This window comes from Struthio camelus, chromosome 12 (assembly GCF_040807025.1).
Source record: "Struthio camelus isolate bStrCam1 chromosome 12, bStrCam1.hap1, whole genome shotgun sequence".
NCBI lineage: Eukaryota > Metazoa > Chordata > Aves > Struthioniformes > Struthionidae > Struthio > Struthio camelus.
The window spans coordinates 24462545-24487034 of NC_090953.1; the positions used below are offsets into that span (position 1 = coordinate 24462545).

Consider the following 24490-nt stretch of genomic DNA (forward strand, 5'->3'; position numbering starts at 1 on the left):
AGAAACCACTGGGCAAACAACACGGGAGGCAAAGGAAAAGAGCGAGACCACAGGAACTAAAATAATAACAATAATAAGAATTTACCACTACTGAGAATGGGGTGTAAGTACAAACTCGGGCAGGGCATGGCTTCAAAACTCTAGTACATTAATTATTCAGTATTTTTCCAAACGTGGAAAATGTGGAATAATGCTTCTGTTTAAAAGATTTGGAAACTAACTCAGGTGATTCATGCATATAGCAGAAATAAAATTACTGTCACGTCTAATAATTTTCTGGCAACGTGATGACAGTAGGCCATGGCTGGATCCAGATGCCTAACGCCAGCCCAAGGCTGAAATGAAAACCCATGGCTTCACTGCATTAAAGCTACTGAATCCAGTAGAGGGCACCTTTCATTCCAGAAATAATCGTGTAAAGTACATGCATCTCTTCTGCTAGCAATGAACATACCCATATCCAAAGCAGAATTCAGAAGAAGTTAAAAGTGCACAACTACTCTACAAAACAATCAGAAAAAAATGGAAGATATATCTCTTTATGGCACACTGGTTAACAGTTTATTCTCTGTACCTTGAACACCAAAACCAGGTCTAGCTGCTTTGGATCTCCTAAAATTTCAAGGGTGAGTTTACATCAAGTCTCTGGTCATACGTAGCAGTGTTTCTCCTAAAATCTTGCCATACAAAAGTTTTGCTATGCGCAGGAAAACACCAAGAAATTCCAATTTTGAAACATCATCGAAAAAAGACAGGCAACACAAAGAGCAAAAAAAGTAGGGAACTAATATTTTCTTGTCTGACTTCTTCCCTCTCCTTACTATGGGTTTTCTTCCTTGCGCTCTTATAAATTATTTTCAAGAGCTTTGTGACCTGTAAGAGCAAAATAGGCTGATGCCTTAAGCAATGATATTTTTACTACCTTTTTTTCTGGAACAAAGTAGTTCTTTTGTCATTAACAACAATTATTCCCTTCTAATATCCCAAATACGTGGTGCAGGACACGCTTCAGTAACAGGAAGGGGAGCATTGTTAATGAGTCCACTCACTGGAGCTCAATAACAAATATTTATCTTAAACTGTGACTGTAACTCAAATTTCTTGCATCTGCAGTGTGCAGAAGTGATAGAGCTTACTACTTTTTTCAACTGACAGCAGCAAAAAGCTTCTGACATTGTAATGATTTTGGTATAAAAGAGCTCATTTGTATGGGGCTCTACAGGCACTCATTTTTCAGTTTTGTAATCATGGCGATCATTTCAGTTCAGCTGTCCTGCTCTTTTTTAAAATCTCAGTATGCAGCAATATTTCAGATCTCTGGCTCTGGTTTATTACTGCACTAAATATTTCCAAAATATTTTCCAAAATACACGATGAATCCTGCAGAACTCATTAATTTCTCCTAAGTAACTATAAATGTACAGTGAGAAGATGACATTGAGCCACTCATATGCTTTAAGAAAAACCATCCCAGTCTAGCGGAGTTATAGACACTACACATCATGTGCAAAAGGTCCCTCGAAATTGTTCCTCCCCATCTTTTGGCACTAAACTGTCACTGTTTATCTTACCAAGGTCAAGTATTATCAGCTGGGCTCCAGCCTGTGCATTTCCAACATCATTTTCTGCAATGCACTGATAGAATCCCTCATCTGATTTCACCAGACCCAAAACTTGCAGATTATGTTCTTTCTGAGGAATAAAGGATAAATGCAACACTTAAAAAATGGGCTGCAATTGCAAAAACAATGGTGTTATCATGGCACATTACTATGACAGGAGAAAATTCGGAATAGTCATACACTAAAGCATACTTGGAGCTCCTGTCAGATATCATCTCTTTTTACACTGAATCCTCAGATTGTGCTGTATCAAAAAACACCGTAAGTTCTTACTAACAGATTATCATTTTTAGCATCACATTTCACTGGCAAGTCATAACATTCACATAGCCATTGTGATGATATTTTAAGCACTGAAAATAACTGAATCACTCACTGTTCAACCCTGCAGCCTCAGGTGCCCCCAGTTATACCATCAGTAAGTTCTAAACTATGTCTCCGAAATGACTACTTTCCCTGCATCTAAAGGTTCACAGTAGCAGGAGTGGCATGCCAAAATTCATGCCCCACAACTCCATGACATTTAAATTTGAATTCTTTTATGAAATTGTAATTTTCATCCATCACAGACGATGGCAGAAAACACACACAATCAGAGTTAGCGGAGAACTTGCTTTCTTAACAGGTTCAACCAAAAAACTGCCTTTCGTCATTGTATGTGTGCCCTCCCCCACCCCCCTGCAAAATCCAAGTATAAAGAAGTAGACTCACACAATATAAGCAACATGCCTTAGCGCTTCAATACAATGACTCAATTACAGAGCATTAAAGGATTCAAGAAGCCATTTAATCCTTCCAGGCCCCAAACTGTAAGAAGAGGAAGCGGGTCCTATAGCAGAACCCAGCTTCTATGCATACGCCTAAGAAGATTAAGCCACAGCTCAAGCGCTTAAAAAGTGCAAAACGGACAATAAACTTACAACAATTTTGAAGTAGTCGCTTGGGATCACCATGTCGCCATTCTTGACCCATTTCACCGTTGGAGTAGGTTTTCCTGTCACCTCACACTCAAACACAATGTCCATAGATTCGTGCGCATATATATTTGCAGGCCGCTTCAGAAACTCAGGAGGAACTTAAAACGGAAGAAAGAGAAAACATAACGTCAGCATCACCACAAGCGCAGCAGTTGTGCTCGTGCTCGGAAACACAGTAAGACTCAACACACGAAAAAGGGCTTCAGGTGCCGCAGCACAAACCGCAGCAACGCTGGCAGAAACTTTCAGCTCAGGGCTCGCAGAGCGCGCGCCTAGCTCACCGAGGCTCCTCTGGAAATATGCCTTAGCCAACAAGGACCACCAAGCCAAACAGAAGACACGTTTGTTCGAGCTTCTTTTACATCCTACCGGGGACAGGAAAAAACAAACCCAAAAAAACCAGCACGACCAAACAGTGCTGGTACATGCAGCACCCTGTTACTTCCAAATTACATTCGGGCCAGCTAAACAGGCAGGCGCTTTAACTTGAAATCGCCTCTTGGGAATACGTGGAAAACAAGAAATTGAACCAAGATGCAAAAAGCGTAAAGTAAAAAAGCGTTTTAAAATCCAGAGAGAGAGAGAGAGATACATATATATATATATATATACACACACACACACACACACATACATACATAAATATATATATATATGTACACGCTACTTGGGAACAAGTCTTGCCACGGGGGAAGAGGCCGCTGCATTTGCTTCTGCGACGCAGGAGGCCGGGCGCCGCGCTCCAACGAGCCGAGAGCACGCCGCGCGGACGGCCAGGGCGCCAGAGATCATTCGCGACTCCTGCACTACCTCGCGGTTCATCTGAATAAAGCATTTAGTGCTTAACTGGGCAACATTTGTATGTGCCTCCAACCCAAAAAAAAAAAAGAAAGAATCCTGGGGGACAAGCTCCCCAGCCAGGCACTGAGAGGTTACACAGAAGCCCTCGCCCCTTCCTTTGGCAACGCTTGCTCGTTTATAAAGCGGGAATATTGTAAGTTAGATTTGCAATAAAAAAAAAGCAGGCGATGATGAAAATTGCTAAGCAAATATTTTTCAGTCATTTGCACTTGAAGTCCAGCTGGAGCTCCGCAGCACAAAGAGCTGGGGCTGTGCAGCCAGCCTACGCGATACAAAACAGTGTATCACGATCAGCAACTACTTATTTATATAGCCAAATTCTGCAGTCGATACAACAGAGGTTTTTCAAAGAGCGTTCTTTGTACTTAATATTTAAGGCAAAAGGCAACAAAAAGGAAAAACATCCAATACACTTTCACAAATAAACAGACACAAATCTAAACCAAAACGCTCTGGCAGGCCAGCCTGGGTTGCTAGGCTTCCCGCTGCCTTGCGCTGCTGTGAATAAACCGAGCACACCAGACAGACAGCACTGTACTCAGCCCAAGGTTTTCTTCTCTTCTTTTTTTTGGTTTGGGAACAGTCACATTTGGACTGCAAGACTATTTTCCCTTCAGATGTCTATTCATAGTTTTTGGCATTTTAAAGAAATAAAACCTCCCAGGTTGAAACAAATTCTCCCCTCAAGAAACTCTATGCACAGAACCACATTCAGGAGTGTACCATATTGATAATGTATTGCAGACACGTAGGGTCAAAGACGTGTATTTCATAGCAAAGTAAAATATAGAGGTTCTTCATGAAAGAAGAACGTATTACTCGATAGGAGAAAATTTAACTTATTTCTGGGTATGCGGCTGAACCAAAATCACTGACGATACCAACAGACATACGGACAGTGTTGAAGATTGCTCTGTGCTTTGAAAAAATCAATTAAAAACCTCAGACTCTGAACACAGATACAGGGCCGTTTTGTTGATTCATGCTTGTGGACGGAATACGTGGCTCTCATTAGCACCACTGAAGAAAGCTACAGAAAGGCTCGAGTTAAAGCAGAAATAGGCTGGCTCTGATAAGCACAGCAAAGGAGAACCACAGGTGGCCAAAGATGGTGAGAAATCTAAACTGTTATTCCAAAGGTCTATAAAGAGAGACACTTTTGGATTCTTTCAATATGCAATATCTCTATAATCATATCAGGGTACAAACTCTAGCTAATTGTGTATACCAAAGTTGCTATCTCCAGGTCTTCACTTCCTTTTAAAATGTCATTATTTACTCATAATAAGATTAATTAAAGATATTTAAAGTCCATAAAAATTCAAACATACAGAATTTCTTGGTAATACAATCCCCACAGCTAATATGTTTATATTTACAGTTATTTATGTTTATATTTAAAATACTTCTGCGAAAAACTGTGTCATTAAGCATCCAGCTGCCCCAAGGGCTCTAAGCTTCTGCAGCCTGTGGCAGCAAGAGGAGCTGCTTGCGGGAACATGCAATTTGAACATCCTCTATTACAAAGAACGTTCACCTATTTATTTGCTTTTAGTACACTCACCAACGTAAAGGCAATTTGCTTACTTACATTGGCAGACCTGATGGTTCAGGTTCCAGGAAAGTGAAAAGCGCCCTTTTGCCCTTTAACATTTACCAAAGAAAGTCAATAAGCAAGGGCTGCAGAGTTAGGCAAACATTTTACACACCTGACTTGTCAATAGGATTTATTTCATGCTAGGTGAATAAGGAATACTAGATCACGTTATACTCCTTCCAGTGAATAATAATAATAATAATATTAATTCATTTTCCTACATATAAAGGTTTGTTTCTAGACAGATGCCTGGAGACAAGCAGCTCTCCACAAAAACTGACGCTTCAGATTAGACATGAAATAACTGAACATCAAAATACGGAAACATTTAGTTATGGAATAAGAAGATGAAATAACTCTCAGACACTTACGCAAACCTGTATCAGAAATTAATAAAGTTACAGTTACCTATTTACATCTCAAACCCTTTCACATAGGAGCAAAAGTCTGGACTCAACCAGCTGCGTTGAGTCCAGCTCCCTGTGATTTCAGACATCCATCTCATATAATCATTTCCATAAATTTACCATAAATGCCATCTTAAAACCCTTTAGACATTTTTGTACTACGTATTTGTATCAGATGGTTGTTCTAACCATAACTTCACACCTCTGACATTTAAAAACTGTTTTCTAAATTTATTTGCGACCAGTTTGTGGCTACTTATTTTTTTATGACAACGCTGCCTTCCATTTTAAATTTTTATTGCTCCCTGGCGTTGGTCCTCAGGTCTTGGCAGGGGGCTGCCCTTCTCCATTCCCACTCCATATCCCAGGCAGGCTCAGCAAGTCACGTGTGCTTAGGTTCTTCTGCCATGCCGAGTTACCCCCATCATCCTCGCAAACCATCTGTATTTGTTCTAGTTTGAACTCATCTTTGCAGCACGTAGAGTTTCAATTATTTGCGTGCAATTTCAGATGAGTCTCGCGAGCGACTTGAAAAATGACATAAATACTGTGTTATCTCTACAGCAAGTATCTCGCTCAATTCACACTACTGTCGCATTTGCCCTTTGCTAGATGTGTCGCACTGATCTCAGTAGCATCCTGAGATAAATGACTTCTTTCTCGTCTACAGCTATTCTTAATCAACGGGTAGGTTTGTCCTAGAGTCTGTTTTATCAATAATTCATGTTCCAATTTCCTTACAATCTCTCTCTCCACTTTTAAAGTGCTTATAGAGTTGCAAAAAGGAAACACAAAAATTAGAAACACGAAAAGTTAGCTTTTCCATGGAAGTAAAATGCTCCTCTTTTCATAATCTTCTTTATAGTCTGGTCTTTAATTCCTTAGCCATATATTAAATTTATCACAGAAACCCTAATTTCACAAGCTAATAACATTCACCACTAAAAGCACAAAACTTGTGAAAAAAATGGATCTGATCATGTCAGAATATATGCAAAGCATAAGGTATTATAACACCTGCTGTACCTTGCAGCTACCCCAGAAGACTCAAGGACTACAGAAGGGATATGTAAGAAAGTTCAATAAAATCAGTGGATCTTACTACAGAAAATTAGCTAGTGTAGGTTCAAGAAACTACTGCCAAAAATGTTAGCTACTTTATCATAACAATTATTATGATACAATTTATTTTTCAATGAACTACTTTTTTTTAAAAATTCAACTTTCCATTTAGGTCTGTGTTTGGTCAATAGTTATTTCTTTCAAAAGCATATTTAGACACCCTTTTATTCAGGAAAGGAGCATAAATATCACAGAAGACACACAGCTGACCTTTCCTCAATGGAAAGAAGCATCAGAAAGCGCAGGTCCCTACTCCCCAATATAGAGATGTTGCCCAATGGGCATCAACTGGGTATTACAGGAGGATACTATCACACATTCTTGCTGCTACACATTTCCAGTGGTGCTCCACAAACTTCCTGCTCTATATACCTTTACAGCAGTTGAGACTTCCCTCAGCACCCAACTTTTAGAAAAGGGACTTGATGATACCTAGCAGGTTTTAAAAGCGAACCCCAAAATTAAACAGCAGAAGAGGAAAACAGGCAAAGAGGTAGTTTGGATTGCCTGTCACTAATGTAAAAGGTATGTGTTGAGAGAGGGGTGGAGGGTGAGGAGGAGGGAGGATCACAGTAAGGCAACTGCTGGTACGATGGATGTCCATCGCATTTGAAACAAAAAATTAGTGGAATGCAGAGTTCTGGAATTACTCCTGTTTTTTCACTTCTAATGTTTAACTTGTAACAAAGACATTTGGATAATTACTCAAATGCCTCTAGCCACTGACATCACTCTAACCTGGGGCAGCTCCACAAGCGTGCATTAATACTGAATCACGAGATTTATCACGAAAGTGAAAGTTGAACTAGATAGTCTATTATCTGGATGTGATCCTGGGCAATATGCTCTAGAGGACCCTGCTTGAGTAGGGAGGTTGGACTAGATGACCTCCAGAGGTCCCTTCCAACCTAAACCATTCTGTGATTCTGTGATTAAGAATTTGAAACACGTTATTTCTTCAAAGTGATTTTGCTTTTCTTGCTTATGGAGAAAATGCCAAGCTGTTTACAATGGGATAACATGAGAAATGCACAGTTTATTATCATTTGCTTTCCAGTTAATGAATTAAAAAATGCTTTTAAAATGCACTTTTACAGTTTAGCTATGTCAATGTTTAGCATTCACACCGATTAACACAATGCAAGTGCAGATGTTTGTGGTAGAGAAGTTAAATTGATAACCAGAGAGCAAATGAGCCAATTACCATATAAAATAAGATTTGTAATGGAAGATTATGTGTTCCGTTACCAAACAGACAATTAAACTTCAAAGACAACTTGGCAGCTCAGCCTACTCTTCTATCCCTCTTAATGTTACCACGCAAACAAAAATGTAAATGGCCGGCTGTTTACACAGCATTTCACATGCGCAGCAGTCCACCTACAGAGCAGCCATACAAGAGCATCTCCCACTCATCTGTCGATACAAAAGAACAAACATTTCAAGTTTAAAATACATTAGCTATACATTGATCAATCAATCAATCAATCAATAAAACCGTGAGCCAGGCTCCTGGAGTGGTTGGTTACTTTTCTGCCATGTTACCCGTACGCTGCCACTGTGTCTTCTCCTTACTATGAAAGGGGGTGGAAGGATGAAGGTGGTATCCCAGCTACCGCCTTGGCATTGTGGGAATCACAGGTATCAGGGAGGCTGGCAATGCCCGGCAGTATCAAAAAAGTGATATTAAACGTAAAGAATTATTAGGAAAGGGGCAGCAAATAAAGCACACTATGTTGCTGAGCTACTATATGAACACGTGGCATAGCTACACCTTGCATGCGTGAGCAGCTCTGCTCCCTCCAGTTCACAAGGAAGTAACAGAACTGGAAAAGGGTCCACAATGGGCACCCTGGGTGATCAACGACAAGCAGCAGAAGAGGGTGAAGAATTGTTCTGTTTCTCCCAGCACTACACAGCCTAGACGTTCAAAAGAAGGTGATTCTTTACACAGTATATACGTCAGCTCTTGAACTGACGTATATACTATGGGAATGCTATGAGTGATAAGCGGTTAAAAGGAGGGAGCGGACAAGCTTCTGGAAGAGCATACACTGCACAATATATTCAAACTACATCTGGTGCAGAAAATCCCCATATTGCAAACTGTCAAAGGCTTAAATTAAGAGTATTCAGTTGTTGTATCTTCAAATGCTTACTCTCTTTTCCTATTCCTCCCTAAGGCGTCCATTCTTAGGCATACCTGGCGGTGGACTGATAGCTGTTGGCCTGATGAATTTTGAGCCTACTTGGACACTTTTATGCTTTCTATATTGTAACATCCTAGGTCACTGGCTACCTACTGCTGTAAAACGTAAGACAATTCCAGTGGAAAATGATCTTACACAGCAACAATGAAGGCTTTCACAGCCACCAGAACGAATTATCTGTTTCTGTAGGACAACTCAGAAGCTCTGCCAACCTCAGAAGCTCTAATATCCTTTGCTGGCTCAACCTTTAGGGTGAGTTGTAACTCACAGGATCATTCAGGGATGATTCCTGCTCAGTTTTCTAAGAGCTTTTCTTCCACACAGGAGGTTCGCAGTGCTCTTGGGAGAACAGTATAGGGAAAGGATTAGAAACCTGTGAATAACTATGCAGATAATAACAAAGAAACATCACTTATTCTAAACTTTACAGAACGACTGTTTCTTCAAATGACTTTTCAGTGGTTAGTAGCTCTTGTCTGTTCTCTCTCATTAAGACAGAAAGAGAACAATTTCGTGGCCTTTGGGCTGTAGCTTGAAAGAATCTATTTTCAATTCCACCATCTGTACTGCTTCAAATGAGAGAGAAATTAATTACGTTCAATTCTTCTCTCAAGTCTCTTGAAGGGCTTTCCTTTCAGTCTTACAATCACAATAAAAGTTCCTGGTTTTGCAATCTTATTTCAAATGTGAAACATCAAGTTGAGCTACAACTGAGCAAGAAAAGAAGGAATGCAAGTCCTGCACAGCTCAATAATCAGAATTTTGATGGTTCTTCATTATGAGCACCATGAGCCCTCTTCTAAAATAACCAAATCAAAATGCTATTCTAGATAATACCTCATTTGTATGCGCCTGAACCTTTCTCAAAAATCAAGTTCCCTCCACACTAGTCCCCTAAAGGAGGAAAAAAATGCCAATGGTGGCAAAGCAGTGTTTTCTGATAATCAGGCTTGAGAAACAAATAAAACCTTACAGATGCAGAGAAGCGATCTCAAGCAGGCAGGTCATTTAGACTTCCATAACAATAAAAAAGTCTAAAAGTCTAAAATCTTTTATTAAAAAAAGTATCCAAAAATGAACTAGGTATTATATACTTGGTACTCCTCAAAGAACAGGTAGCTGCAGTCTGCCTCATTTTCCCACTTCCTAATAGATGCAAAACACTGTCATACATAAAGCACATAATAATAGCCTAATCTTGATGCAGCAGAAACAGACTACAAACTCTACTTTAAAAAGGTTTATTCTCTTTTTAGCAAGCATTAATAAACATAGCTGTTGGTCCAAGCATAGCATCAGACAAAAAAAAAAAAAAAACACATACACACTATCAATTGTAAAGGCTAGAAACGATCTCTATTACAGCATTTTGGTGTTTCTCCTAGTTCTTATGGCCTCCCTCATTGTGTGCAGATGAATTACTCTGCTTGCTCCCCCCAGTTCACCAAACGCCATTAGGCATGAGCCTGCTGCTACCTAAATTCATTCCAGTGCTATGGTACTATGTAATCATACTCCATATACAACATACTGGCTCACACGACAGGTGCAACACCCACTTGGTGATCCTCCCAAAATGCAAGTTGAACTAATTAGCCCCACTAGCCAGAGAAGCCCTTGAATAGACAAAACAGGACTCTGGTAAGCGTGGAGTAATGAAAAGCCTCCTCTGTAAGTCAGGACGACTGCTGCGCTAGCAACAAGCAACTTGACGCAAAACCCAAGATTCTTCTCACTCAGCATTGCAGCATCTCAAACAGGCAAAACAACCCATACTGACGTTACATCTCCTGATTAAGTATCATGCATGTGTTTTGTCACCTACTGCTTGCTGTCAAATGCACAAAGAATATGGGTGAAGCCTGCTGCCGGACTATTCCCTTTGCGCACTGAACAATTGTCATAACCTCTTCAACGGTCTAAGCTGGCCATAAAAAGGAGAGAAACGCAACAGCCAAATTTCCAAATAAAAATTGCCAAGGACAAGACTAAAGTAGCCATTTCTGCTTCCTCAGCTATCTGCAAACGTCCTCAATCCTGCAAAAATAAGAGACTGTTTTCCAAAATCACACAATTAAAGTGTAACTCTTGAAGTAGACTGCAGATTTTTTCATAGAGTCTCTCCGATTAATTACTGTTTAAACATACTTAGTCAAATGACTCACATTTTATAACTACACTTCTGATAGATGTTGGGGGTAGAATCCCAACCTGAAATTTCAGGTAACAACCAGAATCACCAATATGTTTTAAACGGGGCATTTTATTAGAAAAGTCATTGGGTATCATCACAGGAGGGTAAGCCCAGAGGAGCTTTTGTTTTTCCTCCTGGGGGAATAAGACATTCTATGAGGGCATGTTATAAATCCTATTAGACTCCTTACAAAGTTAAACTCATTTTTAACTGAAAGCTTGTTTCTAAAACGGATACAACTCTGGAATATGATGATCACACTGTTAATCCATTCAATCACACCTTGAATCAATACTAATGCATACACAGGCATCACCGCAATACGTAAGACTTTCTCCAAATCGACTCGAATCAGTATTAACATATTCATAGGTATCACCGGAACAGATAGGGCTGTCTCCAAATCTTCTCGTCAAAGCAGCAAATATAGCTCACGCTTCTGTGAACAGCACCACTATATTTTAATAAGGTGCTTTAACAGGATTTTAAAAGCTTTAAATTCTTCTGTGGGTCTGCCAGAACTAGAGGACGTTTTAGTGGATCCAGTTCAGACCACTCGACATCGTTTCACTGCTTGGGATAAGTCAGCTTTTCAATACTCACCACAAAAAAAGACCGCATTATGTACAGTGTGCATTTTACTTAAACTAATAGCCATTTGGTTGGTCAGGAAGCTGAAGCCAACTGATTTCTGTCAGTCATTTGGCATGATACCTAGGGCAGACTGTGGTGAAAAAGTTTTAAACTATTTGTATTATCATATTGCTTAGGAGCACCCACGGAGATCTACTAGGTTAAAAACACAGGCAACATGTTTTATTATCTCTAGTCAAACAATGAATGAAACAATTTCAGGATGAATGATAATATTAAGCAATTAAGGAGAGCGTGAGAGTCGTCAAAAGTCTCAGTTAATCTTATATTCACCTAAGTCTATGAATGTGTTTTCTGCTTCATGGTAACAAAGTGTAATTGCAAACTAGTTAGTAAGTTAATTGGCCTTCTAAATTACTGTTTCTCCAGAATTTTGATTCTGATCCGAAATAGCAAAATGACATCCTTCACCACCTGCCATTGCCTCCAGAAGAGAGATAAAATGTATAGCGTGATGTTTCACAGCAAAAGTTTTAATAGTCTTTGAATTCTATAGTACAGTTGCACAAACAAGTTGTTTTTCTGAAATGTATCCTAGAACAAAAGGAAACTACATCTTAAAGAAAATTGTGAAATTAAAACTTAAAAACAGTAAAGATATACGGAGACGTTTCCTTTAAAAAAAAAATTAAAAAACCAAAACAACATGACTACAAGTCAAAAGTCTTCCCAAACTCTGAACAGCACTGTCATCTCCTTAAAACGTGTTTAATATCCAGCTGGAAAATTTGCATAGCAAACAAAAGCTGACAATCCTTTTAGGGAAATAGCCACAGAATAGAAAACTGTCAAAGGAAAATAAAAAAAAAATCAGTGAACCAAGACCCAAAAAGGTTTTTATAAAAATGCCAACTAGTACAGACACAGCATTTTTTAATACACAAGAACTAAATTCCAGGGTATGAACAGAAAACAGTAAGAAGATAAAGGTTTCTGAGGTGGCGGCATAATATTACTTCTTCTTACCCAGTAAGATAACGACTGCATGCACCTGTTTTTACCTAGATTGAGGGCTTCTTTTTTAACATTTTGGCAAATTCAATTCATCATAGATACAGAACAACAGTTCTAAAAGCCCCTAAAGAAACATTTTGGAAATGGAAACTGAAAAACAATTGAATGATTATGACTATCAACTGATCAGAAGAGGGGGAACACTGAAGAATAATTATAATGCAATATTGTCTTGGCAAATTAGAAAAGTAGAACTAAAGCATCAGGATCCAATTCAACAAACGTATATTACTTTTTCAGGGAGGAACAATTAACTGTACATTTGTGGAATGGGAAAAGCAGTAATAAACTCCGTAAAAAAAGGTCGGAAGAACAAGATCTTTATCAGAGGTCACCAAAATGACCATGAACCGAACACGACTCCCGTACTGTACTGATATGAAAGGAAGTGAATGCTATGCAAGGAGGTACAGCAGCGGCTTCAAAGACTCTTCTTCCATCCAACGCCTAATAACGTCGCAGCTGAAGCACAGCGTTATTTCAGCACCGTATTTTAACAAAAGTCTGGGCTGTGATTCACAAGGCGGCAGGCACTGAGGATGATCCACAACACAGAAAAGTGACTCCAAAAGGAAAATGGAAGTCCTGGATTCAGTTACTCGAGCAAAGGCAAGATCAAGCTGTCATACAACCAGAGACCTTAAATAGGGAAGAGAGCTGCAATGCAAAAGGGAACAAACTCAAATGCAGCGAGGGAGCAGTTGGTGCTGGAACAGACTGACCAGCAAGCTAAGCCAGCTCTTTCCTTTTTTTTTTTTTCAGAGCATGTTAAACAAACATCTGTCAGGAATTTCTTAAATACAATTCATCCTGCACTGCGGCTCCAGGCAGACTAGAAGACCTCCCGAGTTCTCTTCTAGTCCTGTTTTCTGTAACTTCATGGACTCATCACCTGTAAAATACCTATTCTGTAAGTAGCTGTGTAATCTCTGAGAGAAGAGGAGTTATCCGCAATTAAATGAAATCCATTTATTTAAGAACCATTGCTAGAAACTATCTCTGCTGAGGCACACATCCTGTGCAAAGGTCCACGCGCTAGTTCAGCATATCTGTCCCCAGACAGAAGAGAAATGGCCCATGTTTTTACCCATAATGGCATTCTTCATGGAATGGGCTCCAATTCATTTGGGATTAAAGGATTTCAAAAAATTCTGAAAGGACCATTTGCAGCACTGTGAGCACCAATGCCAGTGCTGGGGAAAAGAGGCGGCCATTCAGGATAGCGCTATGGTAAATAAAAAAAAACGCGATTCAGCGACTAAACCAAAAAATTAGAAAAATAATTGAGCAGCTTAAAATTTAGGTCACAACTTAGAAGAAAATAGTGATTGTCTTTCTGCAGGCTACTATTTAGACATTAAAGCATTTAGCTGGAAAGTAAAAAAAAATCTAGCCTGGTAACTTTTTCTGACAGATTCAAACAGAGGCTTAACCTCAGATCTCCCATCAGTCAGGCGGGCGTTCCAGAGCGCTGCATTACACGCGACTACTGTATAAATTTCTTTCAGTCTCCCCTGAAGTTCTTTCATTCCCTGTACATAAATACTCACTGCAAAGAGAAAGAAAAATCCGATAGATGTCATCCTTACATTGAGAGCCCCTACACAGAAACAGATTCTTGGCTTATCCTAAAAAAGGCAAAACTCAAAATGTCAAGACAGCCAAGATCCTTCAAGCGTTGCATGTAACAGAAAGCTAGAGACAAACTTCTTTAGGAGAGTCTGGAGATGATATTTTTTGAATCAACTGAATCAAGTTTTGGTGAAATAGCTTAATGCAAACCTTCTCAATGGAAAATCTGTAAAATGACTTAAAAATTGAACAAATGAAGATACGAACTAGCACTCATATATCTATAATCTTGTCTCTGCCCAGAGATGAATTCTTTCTACATACGAACAAGTTTCAGTTGCACTGGACTAGAGAATAATCTTATTTTCACTCTCCTGTTAAAAAACATATTTCTAAAACAAAAATGATGGATTGTTGACAAATTTGGTATGAAAATGGGTTCTTCCTTTCAGTATAAGCTTTATCAAAATTAAAGAACTGTCTTTTAAAGTAACCATTATTAACTTCTGAATATGCAGGACTCTACATATTAAGTAAAAACTATCATTAAAAGTTAGTTGTGAGCTATTTGCCTTGAGCACGGATTTGGATAGCAGACAATCAGAGGTTACGTATACATGCCCACAAAAGCAATCCTCTGGGAAGTCTTCCAGGGGCAAAAACACTGGGCAAGTGCTCCCAGCACCCTATATAGTAGCAGTACTTTTCTGCATGTTTTTCACACGTGGGGTGCCGTAGCAGTTGCAGACCAAATTCCTACACTAATCACATGCTCTTGTGGCAAGACTGCTGGATCATCCACACTTCCCTTAATCCTAGCTACACAAAGGCAAGTGTAACTGGCCCCCACTGTTAGCCAGCCTTTTCAGGAATAGTGGGAAGCCTATAGGAAAAGTACCTTACCTAATCAGCATCTGTAGAAGATGCAGAGACTGTTTTGCAATGCTGTCCGAGTAACCATAGCCTGATAATCTGTGAACAATAGGTGTTTATCACCAGGACGCATCCAGTAACATAACAACACAGTAAAGGCTGTGCAATGCCACAGAGCAGCCTACAGCAGAGCAGATACAAAGGGAAGAAAGTAAGAATGGTGAAAGAATAAAAGCAACAGATCTCCATGTATTTCCCAGTGTCTAGCAACCCCTGTATGAGGGATTCCCTGAGAAAGAGAAAATACCCCTTGTGTTTACTAGTTTGTGTTGGATTTTTCTTTTATTAACTGTTCTCATCACTTTTTGCATCCAGGTGATGGATTCAGCATCACTTACCCTAATGCCTAATTCAACAGCCTAACACTCACAGCAGTTAAGTCCAATATTTTAACAGCATCCTCTGAGAAAATTTATCATTTTTTGCAGTCTTTGAGCCAGCCAGCCACGTGATGCCTCCTGGTTCTTGCAGTTGAAGAGAAATAAGCATTCATTTCTTATTTGCTTTCTCCACAGCACTCATGATTTTATGCAGAAGCACAGTCCTCAACATTCCTGTATCTTTGATCACCCTTATTCCATTCTCTAGGCCTTCTGGAGCTTCACTACATCTTTTAAGAGACGAGGGAACAAGAACTGCTCACAGCATTCAATACATAGCAACATCACAGATTTAGACATAATGATTTTTCTTTTGAGCTGTCTGTTCCTTTCCTAATCATTCCTAACATTTGATTTGGTTTTCACAATCTTGCATTTTTCAAAGAACGACATATTACAACTTCAGTATTTCATGCCTGTGCAAAAACCATCAGTTTAGAGACCACTGCTATCTAAGGGCATATGCCTTTTAAGGGCATATGCCACTCAGTACATTGAACTTCCTCTGTCGTTTTATTTGTTATACTGTAAGGTATTTCTGCAACTCCTCACTGTCGGCTTTCATTCTTACTACCCCAATCAACTTAGCATCTGCAGTAAACTCTGCCACCCAACAGTCCTCTCTTCCAGATCACTAACAGAAAGGCTGTGCAGTGCTTACAGTGCAGGCTCAGCTCCACTGATGAAACCAACTCCCGCTCTAATTTTCTATCTGTTAAACAATTTACTGTCTACAAGAGGGCATTCTCTCTTACTCCATAGGACCATCGTTTCGTTAAGACTCTTCCAGACGTGTTTCGGAAATCCAAGAGCCCTACGTCAATCTGACTATTGCAAATCCTTCAAATCTTAGCATCTTAGCAAATCCTTCAAAAGGTTCTGAATACATTTGTAAGGTGTGGCTTTTTTCTACAAAACATACATAAACAGTTCCAGCATCCCATGTTTCTGCATGCGCCTACTAACACTATACTTTTTTTTCCTCTCTTTCAGTGTGACTCGCCTAGATGTCAGATTAACTTGTCTGCAGTTCCTCAGATTTCCCCCAAAAGATTTTTAAAAAATTATTGTCACATTGGTCAACTTTCCAATTAACTAATTGAAGTGACAGGTTACACACACCACACTTAGTAACTCAGGATTTCACACTTAAACTCCTTGAGAAATTTTGAGTGAATACCATCTGGTCCTGATGATTTGTCACTGTTCACTTTGTGGATTTGTTTTGAAAAATATTTTACTAGCTCTTCAATTTCAGGTAGGTCCTCCAATCAATTCGCTGTTAAAAAAGCTTCCAGCTCCACAGCAAACCTAGATATCAAAAATTCACGTTCCTACTTTAAGCCATCTTCTCACCCTGTTCCTTTTACATCCAATCATCTGTTGATACTACGCTTTCTCTGGCAGGCTTCCTACCTTTGACAGGCTTGAAAAAAGACTTACTAATAGATCCTTATATTATTAGCAAATTGTATTTCAAAAGCTTTTTATTATGTTACTTGCACATTAACGTGACTTTTTTTTCCTTTACCCTGCTGTTAAAAGATTCTTTTTTTTTTTCCCCTTAATTTTTCCAACATCATTTGTGACAGGTGAAAGTCATTCACTGCAAGTCTCATGCAGTTCCTTAAACAACTGCCACGCCACTTGCCAGGTATTTAATCTTTCTGGCTACCCCTTTTAATTTCGCTTTTAATAAGCTTCCTCTACAACACATCGATCTCCCTTTCTAAATTAAATGCTTCTATAGTGGATTTGGGGTTTCCATTGCTTCTACAAATGTTATGAGAGTACATTATGGTCACAGTTCCAGAACAAGCAACAGTCAATTTTCAGTTAAGTTCCATGCACTGCTCAGAATCAAGGAAAAAAATCTACTTCTCAGAGTTTCCAAATTAGTTACTACACAAAGCAGCCAATTATAGGGTCTAGCACATGATATTTACCTAACCTACGTGGGGATAACTGAATTCTCCCGTTAATATTGATTTTCTGCCTTGCAGTCCCCCTCCGCTTTTCCTCAGTAGGGTGACCGGTCTTGATGAACATCTTCAATGACTATCTTAGAGGTGGTCAGTTGTACAGTCCTAATACTGTGTTTTTCAAATTCACGTCTGGAATTTCAATTTAAAGGGGTTCTGCATTACTTGTTGGTACAGTTAATTTATTTACAAGATTAGGCTTTGAGCTTTCCTTAATGTATGTTACTACTCTTCCACTGGCCCAGTCTACTCTATATTTTTCCTCTCTAAATAATATTCTAGTATTAGACTGTTTCACTTATTATTTTGATTCCATCAAATTTCAGCCTTTTTGAAAACTAGGCACTGCTACTCCTTTCATTTCCTTGAACCTCCAGCATTTGGACACAAGTGCATATAAATTTGATCTTGTCCAGAGGTGGGGGGAGAACAAACACCTAACACTGTGATCCAGCTAAGATCAACTTATCAAGCAGGCCAAGTGAAAGATGAACCCTGTCTGGGAACATGTACACCACCAACTCAGGCCCAGCAGAACCTGCCCTCCAAACGGTCGAGCGCAGGGGAACTCCACGTTCGTTCTGGCCAGTCTCAGTGCTGGGCTCTTTGGCAATAGCTCAGCTCCGCTGCATAACATTCCCACCTCAGGCACTCTGCTCTCGCGCTGCCTCGGATGGCTCCATAGCATCTCCTCAGGCTCAAAAGTACCGTAGAACAGTGGAGGTTGGAAGGGACCTCTGGACATCATCTAGTCCAACCCCCCTGCTCAAGCAGGCTCACCTACACCACACTGCCCAGCACCCTCTCCAGACCACTTCTGAATATCTCCAAGGATGCCAACTCCACAACCTCTCGGGGCAACCTGATCCAGTGCTCGCTCCCCCTCACAGTCAAAAAGTTTTACTTCCTGTTCAGGCAAAACTTCATGTGTTTCAGTTTGTGCCCCTTGCTGCCCATCCTGTAACTGGGCACCACTGGAAAGAGTACAGCCATGTCCTCTTTATACTCTCCCTTCAGACACTTACACACATTGATCAGATTCCCCTCCCCCCTCAGCTTTTTCTCTTCTCCAGGCTGAACTGGCCCAGCTCTTGCAGCCTTTCCTCAGATGAGAGATGCTCTAGTCCCTTCATCACCTTAGCAGCCTTGCACTGGACTTGCTCCAGGAGCGCCATGTCTCTCTTGGACTGGGGAGCCCAGAAGTGGACACAGTACTCCAGGGGAGGCCTCATCAGGGCTGAACAGAGGGGGAGGATCACCTCCCTCCACCTGCTGGCAATGCTCTTCCTCATGCACCACAGGATACCATTGGCCTTCTTGGCCACAAGGGCACACTGCTGGCTCGGGCATGGTCAGGTCAGCTTGCTGTCCACCAGGACTCCCAGTTCTTCTCTGTAAGGGTTATTCCTCCCGAGGTTCAGGACCCTGCACTTCCCTTTCTTCAGCCACTCCTCCCAGTTTCCTATCCTCAGCAAACTTGCTCAGGGTGCGCTTCGTCCCTTCATCCAGGTCACTGATCCACAAGTTGAACAGGATTGGACCCTGTATTGACCCCTGGGGGACATCACTAGCTGCAGGCCTCCAATTAAGACTCTGCGCCACTGATGATGACCTTCTGAGCTCTGCCATTCAGCCAGTTCTCAATCCACTTCACTGTCTGCTCATCTCACCTGCACTTCCCGAGCTCGCCTATGAGGATGTTTTGGGAGACAGTATCAAAAGCCTTGCTGAAGACAAGGTAGACAACGTCCATTGCTCTCCCCTCACCTACCCAGCCAGTCATTCCATCAGAGAAGGCTATCAGGATGGTTAAGAGTGATTGTAAATCCACGCTCACTACTCCTGATCGTCTTTTTGCCCTTCGTGTAGGTGGAAACGGTATCCAGGATTAGCTGCTCCATCACCTTTCCAGGGATTGAGGTGAGGCTGAATGGCTTGTAGCTTCCTGGGTCCTCCTTCTTGCCCTTTTGGAAGACTAGAATGACCTATGCTTTCTTCCAGTCCTCGGGCACCTCTCCTGATCACCATGACCTTTCAAAGATGATCAAGAGCGGCCTTGCCAACCAACTCATTGTAGTAGCATTTGGGTGGATCTCAGTTGACGGGACAGCTGCATGACAGTACAAGCCAAAGGCTCCCCCGACACAGCCTGTCCCTCACTTAGTCTGTTTAATAAACTGATCTTACCAGTATGGTATTGCCTGGTGTTACTTCTCCCATGTCCCCATGATACAAATCGGTGGAGAATACAGACAAGCCCCAGGGGGCTGTATTACAATAGCTTTTGGGACAGGACATGTACAAGCATTTGAGCACTAATACTGCATGGTGTCACAGGAGGAGCCTCAATCCACCTTAGGGGATAGCTGGGGGTGTGGGAGCCTGTGGCTCAATTTTTGGTCACTCAGCACACACCTGCAGCATGCCTGGTTGATGTATGTACAGAAGTTTGGAACAAGCCAACTGGGCTTGTAACCCAGCTGGCAAAGACTTGCTTCAGGACAGTGGAGAAGCAGCGTGTGGCTGCACTGTGGTAACTGGCATCCTGGATGCAGGATGGTGCAGAGGAATGTGAAACAGAAAATTAAACGTACTCCCCTGCAACTATTAGTCAAAAGAATAAATAATAGTAGAGGAACTTTTTGGTTTGCAGGCATTTTCTGGGTTCTGCAGCTTTCCCTGAAAATCAATTTGACTACTTCTGCTACTGGCAAGCCAGGGTGATAAAACAACCCTCAAACTCATTGGCTATCCTGTGGGTAACATCTTTGGCGATGGTCAGTGACTAGGAATCTCTCATTACATATACCTTTATTTTGCTGCTGATTGTAATTGGCCTGTTGTTTTCATCTGGTCAAGTCTACGTCGTCATACTCGGCAAACTGCCCTATGCCTGGAGAGACCGGTAGTGCAGGTTAACCACAGCTAAACCCCAATAGTGAGACACAAAAGCAGACGTAGTAAACAGGCACAGCGCTCCTAGCATCACATTTTTAATGTGTCTTATGATGCTGGGTATAAGGCATCTGCGCTCTGATCCACAACATCCAAAAGAACCAAGGGGTGCAGCATGGTAAAAACCTATGGAGCTTGATCTGGGTGACTGGATGGTCCAGAATCTCCCCAGCTAGCCTTGGCATAGATGAAATAATGAAACAATTAATGAAGAGCTACTTTTGTAAGGTTTAAGATTATTAGGACCCAACAGTGATTAATTGCTTGTTCCATATTAACTTTAATTGCAATTGTTTTGCATGTGACAGGGGCATATACACATGAGAGCTTAGGCTATTCATGACTAATGACATATAATGCAAGTGAATGTATGAGTATGCACAAAACTTGGTATTTACCAGACGTCAATAAGATCAGTGAGTGGAATGACACAGGTCTCACTCAACTCTTGTCCAAGGTGAAGCTATGACAATCACAGAGACTTAGTGTGGTGAGCCACAGCCAGCAGGACAACGTAAAGAACCACCAAGCGTGAAGAGCCTTGATACAGGCCACAGATCAACAACAAACAGGACAACTTCACCTGAAGCTGCTGGAAAGGCATACCACAGCATCCTCATGGGCTGATCTGACTAATAGCAGTTGACTATAGGACCAGGCTCTCTGTGCTACAGCTCAGGGCAGGGGTGGGGAAAACAACAGGGTAACAGGGACATCCAGCACCAAACTCGGAGTGCCAGAGGTGGAGCTGTTCTGCTTCGCCTGGCAGACTGGTCAGAGGAAGTGTTGCATTCCCCCAGGCTCAACTGTGCAGACTCATGGGTGACCCAGCTGTGGTAGGTCTCAGCTGATGGAGTCAGCAAGTGTCAACATGTGGCTTTCCCTGATGCAGCTTATCCCTTGCTCGGTCCACTCAGTAAATTCAGCTTAGCAGCATCACGTTGCTTGGCAGTCCGCAAGCAACGGACTTGTCTGGGACAAAACTTGCTTCCAATTTTATGCACCCTGTTTAAAAGGGCCTCTGACTACTTAGTTGCCTTTTCCTACTTCCTATCTGAGCTTTGCTAATTTCTGTTCTACCCTTTTATGTGAGGATACAAAGTTTTGGCTACTTTTCACATGATGCATCAATACTTTCTGCCTTTGTCAGCTCTCCCCTCCCCATCCATGTAGTAAAATCCCTCTATAACCATATTTTAAAATTCAATACCAAAGATGTAGCTCCTTTTTGTCAAGATTAATCCCATCCTTTTGTGTATGGACGCTCCCTGTGAAAACGTGTGAATGCACAATCTGTGATTAACGTGCTGCTATCAGCAGTGAACTTGAACTCGTGAAGAACCCACCAGAACAGACGATGAAATAGATTTTGTTATTAAAATGAAATAACTGTGATCATATGTAAAAGCCTATCCATCAAATTAAAGCACAGAACACATGTGCGGTGCTTATGAGTGGATATTTCTGATCATTATGCAAAACAAATCTTTCAAGCAACCTCTAGGATGCCTTTTTAGAAATAGTAAACTTAATCCAAGGCATCAATAATGCAAAAATACTATGTTCAGTATTTCTTCTCTTTATCTTTTAATAAGCTCTCCTTCTCCAGTCCTTGTAAGAGAAATCAAGCTTATTTGACCCTGAATCTACTCTAAGTACCATGGAAACATCTGAATAACTAGAATGCTCATCAAAATTTAAACTTCTTAAAGCAGTGCCAAAGGCAATGAAAATTTTATTGAATTCCAGGGCCCTCATCTTCTAAAGAAAGAGCACGTGGTGAAGAGGCAGCAGACAGAGCCCTCCGCAAGACAGAAGCCTGTTGCCTTCGGGCCCTTGTTTCCAAATATTCAGCACGGGACTAACTCCTATGAGAAACTTCCAGAGTTTCTACTTTACTTTACTATCGTGCCACCTCTAATAAGCAAAGCTGCAAGAGAATCTTGGGAGATGGTTCGGTTTTAGATTTTTTTCCTCCCTCTCTGAAATACTAACATGCAGTCCTCTATCTATGCTCAGACTATTTAATGAAAGGATCCTCAGCACCTCTTCAATCACCATAGAAAATAAAAACAGTTACTTCTGGCATTTGCAGTTATTATTTTGAATATGGGGATTCCCCCCCCTGCCCCCCCCAAAAGGTATGTTTTTTTAAAGCAGTTGCCAGCACAGCAGGTATGTGTCACTGCATACAAGTTCAAACACATCCACCAAAAAGTTCTACTCCTGAGTTAAATATTTTGTTATATTAACTATCATTAATCATTTATTATTGTAGCAAAGATTTTTAAAAGACTATTACCACACTTAACACATTTATAATCCCAGCAGTGTTACCATAAAGCTAGCAGGTAGTTATGCGATTCTGTGACAGTTAAAGACCCATCTTTCTACCAGACTACAAAACAAAGGTTCGGGTTTCTTTTTTTTTTTTTTTTAATTATTGTTATACATAAGACTGGGGGCGCAATCTACAGTGAATGACAACTAAGTGCCTTGTAATAACACATTTTTCTGTTGATTATAGCTTGCCAAAACATGCATTTGCCAAATCTTCCAAGGGAAAAATCAGAGATGCACATGAAAAGGAGAAAGGAGATGCACCTGGAGAAAGGAGGGTGCACTGGAGAACAGCAGAACGGGGAGAAAAAACTGGAAGGAGTGCGCCGGTGGGATAAATTCGGGCAGAGGCCCCGAGATACAGATGGAGAGAGACAGGGCAGTCACAAAACAGGCATATGGGGAGGGAAATGGCCTGGTGCACAGAGACCGTGAGAGCAACGGCGGTACTGACAGCACCAAAACGTGTAGAAGAGCTCACGAAGGGAGAGGGCTGATGGAGACACAAAGAAGGCACGGCGTGGCGGGGAACGGCTGTCCAGCGTTCTCCGCGAACGGACACAAATGCCCCACTGCCATCTCCCCCGGGGAAGGACAGTGCCCCATCGCCCGCCCGCGGCGGCGGTCAACAGAGAGCTGCTCCCTGCAGCTCCTTTACCGCCGGAGATGAGCGCAGCCTGAGGAAGAGGCCACGCAAAGGGAGCAAATGGGCTCGTTTTAACGCCGCCATCGAAAAGTAGACTTCTTCCCTGTGTCTGCCTCAGCGGTGTGATGCTTGAAGAGAAAATTTGGTTTTTGCCAGGTGACCACACCGATGCCTCGTGATCTGGGTCACTGCCCGGGCAGCGCTGCAGAACTGCTGCCCGCTCGCAAGCGCGCCAAGTCAGCCACCGCTCTACAGGGACATACTGAGAGGGGCATATTCTGAAAAAACAAAATCAATGTTTAAGTGTCTCAAACCGGGCGCTAAAACAGCTAGATACTTTTCACCTTTCTTCCTCTGTGTCTCAGTCAATTTTAAAAAAGGATTCAATGCCACTTCATTTCAGCATAGTGCAAAAACGCATTCGTTAGTGTTTATGAATCATTCAGATTCCACAGAGCTGATACCAAAATAGAAATATAGAAATAAATATGGATTTGAACAGAGCACACTAAATAAATCATGGCACTATCCCCTGAACAAGGCGGGGGGGGAGGGGAGAGTCAAATATTGAGCGTTTTCTCAGCTATGAATTTCGTGCATGCACAAAGCAGGAAGATCCTGCAGAGATACAGTCGGAGAACGTGTAATTTAAGATTATCCTAACTTTGCCCTGTAACAAGCGGGAAGGACAAGATAAATTTAAGACAATTTGCAACCGTAACCCTGGAATTTCCGCTTTTTGAGCGTTCGCCTGTGTGACCTTTGCAATGGGGTGGTGCACGCGTGTCAGAGAGGTTAGGAAGCTGGCAAAGGCCAACAGGGGCACAATCTTAAGCTAATTTTAAATACTGAACTGTTTGCTCGCTGCACACAGATTGCCTCAGATCACCTGGGGACAACAAGAGTAAAAACAACCGATTGGATCCACTGCTCCACTAAGTCCCTCTCATCTTTACCAAACGAGATGTGGACTTCTCACAACACGCTACCGTGGGAAGCGGGCATACTCCTACAGTAATCAGCC

At 41.3% G+C, this 24490-nt stretch overlaps 1 protein-coding gene across 17 annotated transcripts in view; it reads right to left on the minus strand.

Moving 5' to 3' along the window:
* The window catches only part of NEO1 (neogenin 1), a 220724-nt gene that overhangs the window by 78121 nt on the left and 118113 nt on the right, over positions 1–24490 (minus strand). For all 17 annotated transcript variants that reach the window (XM_068958976.1, XM_068958979.1, XM_068958974.1 and 14 more), the window contains exons 6-7: positions 2543–2697; positions 1572–1692 (exon numbers count right to left, since the gene is read on the minus strand). In XM_068958976.1, coding sequence (XP_068815077.1) covers positions 1572–1692; positions 2543–2697 — 276 coding nt within the window. The remainder of the gene's footprint in view (positions 1–1571; positions 1693–2542; positions 2698–24490) is intronic.